The sequence below is a fragment of the Mesitornis unicolor genome, unplaced genomic scaffold (assembly GCF_000695765.1).
Source record: "Mesitornis unicolor isolate BGI_N332 unplaced genomic scaffold, ASM69576v1 scaffold45592, whole genome shotgun sequence".
Taxonomy (NCBI): Eukaryota; Metazoa; Chordata; class Aves; order Mesitornithiformes; family Mesitornithidae; genus Mesitornis; species Mesitornis unicolor.
In genome coordinates, this window is record NW_010170694.1 from 1 (window position 1) to 7636 (window position 7636).

The window sequence follows — 7636 nt, forward strand, 5'->3', positions numbered from 1 at the left end:
GGTGACTGGGAGTGGTGGGGGGGCGAGCCTTTGGAAACCCTGTGGGGCAGAGATGCTTGGATGAGGTGCCTGCAGTGTGGGGTGTTGCTTCCGAGTGGAGTGGGTGATAGCAAAGAGGGGTGCCTGAGAGGTGTCTGAGAGGGGTGTGGTCAGGAGTATGGGATAAATGCGGCCCTGTATATGGGGAGAGAGCAATACTGTGTGAGGGAAGGTGTGCTGTGTACTGTGCTTTGTTAGGGGTGAAAGGAGAGTTTCCTGTGAGAGGCACCCCTACGCTGTGGTCTGCGTGAGGGGAGCTGAGCCGAGAGGAAGGAGCAGGGTTGTCTATGATGAAAGGCTTCTGTGAAGGTGGATATGTTGGGGAGTGGAAACAGGAGAGTTGTCTGAGAAGTTAATGTGGAGAGTATTTTGGGGTGATGTCTGGGAGGAACAGGGTTAAAATTCTAAGGTGCAAGTGAGGGGAATATTAATAGAGAAAAAAGATACTTTGGGTGAGAGGAAGAAAATGAAGGTGATGAAAGTAACTGGGAAGGTTTTATGAGGTGAAAATTAACGTGGATAGCATCAAGGATTAAATAGAAAACTGGCATATGGGCGTGAGTTCCTGGCTGAGTCCACCGGCACTGGAAGCTGCCTTGGTCGCATGTGCTCATTGCTCAAGTGACTGGCAGGGTTAGGACTATTTTGCATCTTCACTGTTAGAAAGGAAATGAAACTTCTGCAACAGTAGCTACATAAAAGTTTTCTTGTACACCAATGCTTTGCTAGGTAGGAAGCCTCAGAACCCATCTAGCAAAGTATTATTTACTTGGAATTTGCTTGCTAGTGATTAACATTGTGAACAGGTACAAATTATTCTCTTGGTTAGTTTTGAATGTTGGAGCTCAGTTGCTGTGATAAAGTAAACTCCCCTGTTGTATATCCTACCTTAAATATTTACTAGTGTATTTGAAAAAAAAACCACAACAAAACACTCCACTGAAGAGACACTGACAGTATTTGGCCTCAAGCCTGCCCTGGGAAATGTGTGCCCAACAGCAGGTCCCTACTGATTTAACTGTGACTGCTCAAAGCTGTGTCTGGATTCGGAGTGAGAGAAATCGTAACTGCTGTATATCACCATGATTTAGAATTGAGATCTCCTGTTCATCATCAACCTTGTTGTTTGCTATCCTCTTTTGCCCCTTTGTGTTGCCTAAAATTTGTTGGAAGCATTCTCTGTTGCAGTCAGCAGCTTTACCTGATTTGCAGCTCTTACTGCCTAATGTTTTTCTTTTGAGCTCCCCTTTGTTGTTGTTGCGTAAAAATGTTGATGTTATTACGAAACAGATTTTTGTGCCTGAGAGATTGCACAATTTCCACTTTGGGATTTACTTCATTAGGCGTATCACATGTTCCTTAGAAGCATATGCTCCACTTCATATGTTTTCACAATGATATGCAAACTCCTTCATACATGAGTAATTTGAAATGGTAATTTTATTTTATTTGTAAAGAAAAACATGTAACTGTGTATAGAAATTTATATGAATTTAAGTTTGTTGCCCAACATACTTACTGGAGGGCTGTTTCTTCACGAGTCTTGTGCTGTTAACCATCACTTATGTAAGTCAGTAATCAGTTCCTGTTTCAGTGTAAAGTTAAATATGTACATACAGACTTGTGTAATGGTGACGTAGGTTGGGGACTTATTTTATTCTTCTTCATTCTTTGTTTTTCCCATTTTATAAGTCAGTAAGCGTTGTGATTCCTGCCTTAATTTTCCCCCTTCCCAGTGATAAATATGTAATGTGAATATGAATGACGTATTTCTTCCATTAATATCAATGGATATAATTTTATAGGTTAATGATAACCTGCATGTACACTATAGGAAGTTCTTTTTTCGAAAGAGGTATCTTTATAGCTTTACTGCACACTCTTGAAAATGTTAGAGTTGCTGTTGATGGATGGTGACAGTTTGTGTGGTTTTTTTTTTGTTGTTAAATGGTTTCATTTTTGCTTTGTAGAACCAAGTAAGTTTTCACAAACACTGAACGGAATTCCTTCTTCAAACACAGTCAGCAGTGGAATGGACCCCTTCCACGCTTGTAGTATTCTTCAACAGCTTAAAACCATGTATGATGAAGGACAACTGACAGATATTGTAGTGGAAGTGGATCATGGGAAAACATTCTCCTGTCATAGGAATGTTCTTGCTGCAATCAGTCCTTATTTCAGGTACAATAGTCCATTGTTCTAGTGGTGGTCAAAAGCAGAACTCTAACTTCTTGTCATTAAATGGAAATTAAAAAAAACAAAATCACACCTAATATTCCATGTAACTATCAGTAATATAGCACACCTAGTAAGTAAAGAATATTCTTGTAATGTTAGTGAGTTATCAGTGTCTGTTTATCAAAGGAGAGTTTCAATGAAGGAACTATCATATGAATTAAAATAAACAAAAACAGCCCAAATAAAAATACCTCCAATATTGAGGGCATTTTAGATACAGTAACAGCATATTTAAACTACTTGTTTCATTATAAAGGTATATATTCTAGCATGCTGGAACATGCATATGAAATAACATGTTGAAAGTTGAGTGCAAACACTTGGTTATGTCGAGAGCTTTGCTTGTAAACTGAGTGAATTTTAATGTGGGGTTATTGAGATAATTAAGCGAAACATTCCAGCTTGTTACTGTTATTTCAGTAATTCTATAATTGATCTTAAATTTAGGTACCCAAAGAGAACAGTGTAACATCAGTGATAAATGTATTTGTGCTGATATGTGGGCAAACACATTGGGAGTAGCTGTACAATATAATTTCATGTCTTATACCAATAAACTGCTAAATGTTCTTCTTTTGTAGATCTATGTTCACTAGCGGCCTTACAGAAAGTACCCAGAAAGAAGTTCGTATCGTTGGTGTTGAAGCAGAGTCAATGCATTTAGTATTGAACTATGCATATACCTCCAGAGTAATGCTGACAGAGGCCAACGTTCAAGCTTTGTTCACTGCAGCTAGTATCTTCCAGATCCCTTCCATACAAGACCAGTGTGCTAAATATATGATCAGTCATTTGGACCCACAGAACTCCATTGGGGTGTTTATCTTTGCTGATCACTATGGTCATCAGGAACTCAAAGACAGATCGCAAGACTACATTCGTAAAAAATTTCTGAGTGTCACCAAAGAGCAAGAATTTCTACAGTTGAGAAAAGACCAACTGATAAGTATACTCAACAGTGATGATTTAAATGTAGACAAAGAGGAACACGTTTATGACAGCATTATAAGGTGGTTTGAGCATGAACAAAATAAGAGAGAAGTGCACCTTCCAGAAATATTTGCCAAATGCATCCGTATGCCTCTGTTGGAAGAGACATTTTTAGAGAAAATCCCTCCCGTGTTTGCACAGGCTATGGCCAAAAGCTGTGTACAAAAGGGACAACATAGTGCCAATGGCTATACACAACGGCTTGGAATGACCGCTTCTGAAATGATCATATGCTTTGATGCTGCCCACAAACACTCAGGAAAGAAGCAAACAGTGCCTTGTTTAGATTCGGTCACAGGGAGAGTGTTTAAACTATGCAAGCCACCAAATGACTTGAGGGAGGTTGGAATTCTTGTATCACCTGATAATGATATTTATATTGCGGGTGGTTACAGACCAAGCAGCAGCGAGGTCTCCATTGACCACAGAGCAGAGAGTGATTTTTGGATGTATGATCACTCTGGCAATAAGTGGATTCCGAAAGCTCCTTTGTTGCGAGCCAGAATAGGCTGCAAATTGGTTCATTGCTGTGGTAAACTGTATGCAATAGGAGGTCGCGTTTATGAAGGAGATGGGCGAAACTCACTCAAGTCTGTGGAGTGTTACGACAGCCGAGAGAACTGTTGGACAGCTGTCTGTCCAATGCCGGTAGCAATGGAGTTTCATAGTGCTGTGGAATATAAGGATAACATCTATGTTTTACAGGGTAAGGTGCTTCGACTGACTATATGGTGTTTTATTGGACGTGGGGGTTATTCTGTCCAACTGTCTGTGCTCTCTTAAGCACCTTAGAAAACCCAAGTTTCCTGGACATCTTAAGAGTGCCCTGGGGCAATGGGGTGGGAGGAAAGCTAGGGAGAGCAGTGGGTGAGGAAAAGCAAGGTTGCTGCTTAACTTCTCATGCCCTGGGAATGTGTCGCTAAGTTGTAGTATTGAGTTATTGCATAAATGGCAGTTTTGGTGGTGGTCTAAGTCAATAGTGTAGTATTAAATTTTACTGTGAAAATTCTTTATGAAATCTTCTTTATCTGGGTGAAATGCACTAATGTTGAAGAACAGATTCTGTCCTGTGAAAAAGCGCTTTGCATTTTATTTAGCTAAACCTGTAAAAATTCCTGGTGTCTGTTATTTTGGTGACTTTTACAAGTCAATTAACCACTGCAGGTCTCCGTTTTCTGCCATACCTTGCTTTTTGAAGTCGTCCTGGTACGTAAGAAAGGTGATTTATCTATTTTTAGTTAACTGTTTCTTTGGTCAGTAATTACAGTACTGCCTTTACATCCTTTCTTCTGGCGAATAATCAGACTTACTGGTGTATTAGAGATTGACTCTTAAATGAGTAAAAAGAATCATTACAGGAATGGATCAAATAATTGATGCTTCCCTTTTATTTGTGTAAAATATGTATTTGTATGTATGCATGAACTGTATAGCAGTCTACACTTCAAAGGTGCTGAGACTGGTCTATGAGGTTGTAGTAAAGAGTCCCAAGAAGTGGAAAGAAAGGAAGAGAGGGTGTCTTGGTTACGTTTTGTTAAGGGCCATCTCTGTGTAAACACCTGCAGAAGCTGGGGTGTTAGATCCATACCAGCTCCCTCTTTGGGTCACTCTCCATACAAAGCTGGACCACAGGAAAGAGACAGGATAGAAAAGACTCCAAGACCATGGTTATTTACTGGAAGAAGTCAACCTGATTTCTTGACTTTGCTTTCCTGCCACTTGGAAAGGTTGGTGGGCTTCCACGTGATTTGCGGAGTTTTCTTCTTCCTCCATTGTTTCTGTATCAGGTTTGCCTCTTTTTGGTCTTTTGACTTTAAATAATTCTGTTACACTAGCAAATTCTTTCAATTTGTCTCTTCTGTTGGGTCAGACATCTGCTTTAGCTGGTTAGAAAGGAATGCTGAAGAATATTTAACTTGGTAGAGTATTTGTTCATCCTTTATATGTTTCTTAGAAATGCTAAAAAGTGGATATTATTATAACCTGTAGAGTAAGAGCGCATCTTGGTTACAAATTTAACTGCACTATTTCTGGGCTTCAGTGGTTTAAATGACAACTCAGTGCTTGCATAAATAAGCAAGCTACTTCACTGTGCTAAGCAGCAAATTATAAAGATTTGTGTTGTGGGAAATAGGCAACTTTTCTATTTGAGTGTGGTGGATAAAACCTTGATTGAGTTGCACTGAAGTAATGTAAAAAGTTAACTTTCAGTAATTTTTCTAGAGAAAGCTCCTAAGTTTGAAGTAGTCAATAAGGATTGTTGAGAGTGTTAAAATGCCAACAGAACTCAAGTGTCAGTCATAGGAGATTACACTGTGGGACAAAAGTGAATAATCAAAAATATGTTATCTGCAAGACTTAATCTCTTAAGCTGTGTTCCACCCATTTTACTGTATTTCTGTATTCTTTGTTATACTTGAGGTGCTCGGTTACACAGCAGCTTGGTTAAAATTCTTTAAATAACCATATGAAATTATGTATGATTTGAGTTGTTCTAATATTTGGCGAACATTAGGCCTTTCTTACCTGAGGGTTGCAAGAGACAAGGTGGTCTTTATCCATGTTGTGTTCATAAGTTTGCAGAGCAAGAGCTTTCAGTCATCTGAACTTCCCTTATCTGCAGTCTGTAGATGCTGCTTTGTGCAGCCAGCAGAAGAGGTGTTTTATAACCTAATCACAAAACTAACGATGAATCAGTAGCTTCATGCAAGTATTCACCTGGCATCCTTTTAAGCAAATCAACCTGAATGTGTAACCCAGCCACCTGATAAAAGTAGCTTCAAAATGTGTGTAGTACAAGGCACGATTTTATGCTCGGATTTAACAAGCACTGAATTCTGAGACTGCACAGTCTGTAGATGACACAGTGTGAAGATGTTGAAGAATGAAACAAATACTTCAGATATTTCAAGACTGGAATCTTGTACGGTTTTGTCCTGGATTATTAAGCATGGTTTAGAAGTAGTAAAGGCTAGGTAGGAAATATGTAAAATGTATTTCTGATATGCTTCAAATTCCCTCTTTTTCCATCCGGAATAGGAACTCAAAGTAGCTTTTGTTCATGCTATTAATATTTTGTAATGCACTTGGAAGGAAGGAGGCTATGGTGCTGGTTTTTTTTTGTTATGAGATCAAAGCTTTTAAAAATTGGTAGACTGTTTCTGTCTGTGGAAGAGCATACCTGAAATCTTAGTAGCTGCAGAATTGCTGTTCTGGAAATGAAGCATAAGTTATGTTTTATTTTTCCTCTCTCTTTTCAGGGGAATTTTTTCTCTGCTATGATCCTCAGAAGGATTACTGGGGATTTTTGACCCCAATGACTGTGCCTAGAATCCAAGGCTTGTCAACTGTATACAATGACTCCATCTACTACATAGCTGGAACCTGTGGAAACCATCAACGTATGTTTACCGTAGAGGCCTATGACATTGAACAAAATAAGTGGACTCGAAAAAAAGACTTTCCATGTGATCAGTCCATTAATCCCTATATAAAACTCGTACTCCTCAAAAATAAACTCCATCTGTTTGTCAGAGCTACTCAAGTCACTGTTGAAGAACACGTTTTCAGAACCAGCAGGAAGAATTCACTCTACCAGTACGATGAGGTTACTGACCAGTGGCAAAAAGTATATGAGACGCCAGATAGGCTCTGGGATTTAGGCCGGCATTTTGAATGTGTTGTTGCTAAATTGTATCCGCAGTGTCTTCAGAAAGTTATTTAATTTTATTGTTTTTTTTTTTTCAGTAACAGGCCTTAGTGATTTCAGTGGTAATCTGATGCTAGAGAAAACATGTCTTAAAAGAGAACAAAGAAATTCTGTCAGTATTTATTGTAAGCTGAAACAGACAGTTTTTTGTGTATGGGGATGGGTGCTCTTTAAAGGTTGCAGTCTGGGGAGGGAATTACTGGTTCAGTTTTATATTTACTGATATTTTCCTGGGAAATGAGAAGGAGGTTACAAAGTGCAATTATCAGCATTTTTTTTCTGGTAAACGCTTAATCATGTCGTACTAGAGGGGTGGTTTTTTGTGGTAAGAGCAAATTAAGTGGAAGAGCCAGGATAACTATGCACTACCGTGAAAGAAAATCTAGCATTAATAGCTAAGGACGTCCAAGATGTTTGGAAGTGACTTTTTCTTTTTTCTTCTTTTTCTTCTTTTTCTTTTTTTTTTTTAAATACGGGTAAGATTTGAGGCAATATCACTAAGTTGTGGGGTGTTTTTTTTTTGTATTTTAGCTTGAAAGTACACATGGGAATGGCAGATCCTGATTCATAATGATCTTTTCTTTTGTACTGTTTTTGAAGTCTGCTAAGGTGTTTGTGATGTTGTTTGTGCACTACAATTTGGGAGAAAAACTTCAGTCA

At 38.7% G+C, this 7636-nt stretch overlaps 1 protein-coding gene across 1 annotated transcript; it reads left to right on the forward strand.

Moving 5' to 3' along the window:
• The first annotated feature begins 2014 nt into the window (after window positions 1-2014).
• KBTBD8 (kelch repeat and BTB (POZ) domain containing 8) lies at window positions 2015-6991 on the forward strand. The gene is made up of 3 exons (XM_010179765.1): window positions 2015-2220; window positions 2859-3973; window positions 6528-6991. Exons 1-3 carry the CDS (start codon window positions 2072-2074, stop codon window positions 6989-6991), a joined length of 1728 nt encoding a protein of 575 aa, XP_010178067.1. The 5' UTR covers window positions 2015-2071.
• Window positions 6992-7636: the final 645 nt, after the last annotated feature.

Coding starts and splice junctions, on each gene's coding strand:
- KBTBD8 (XM_010179765.1), top strand. CDS start 2,072: ATGGACCCCTTCCACGCTTGTAGTATTCTTCAACAGCTTAAAACCATG. Junction 2,221..2,858: donor GCAATCAGTCCTTATTTCAG/GTACAATAGTCC, acceptor CTTCTTTTGTAG/ATCTATGTTCACTAGCGGCC. Junction 3,974..6,527: donor TAACATCTATGTTTTACAGG/GTAAGGTGCTTC, acceptor CTCTCTTTTCAG/GGGAATTTTTTCTCTGCTAT.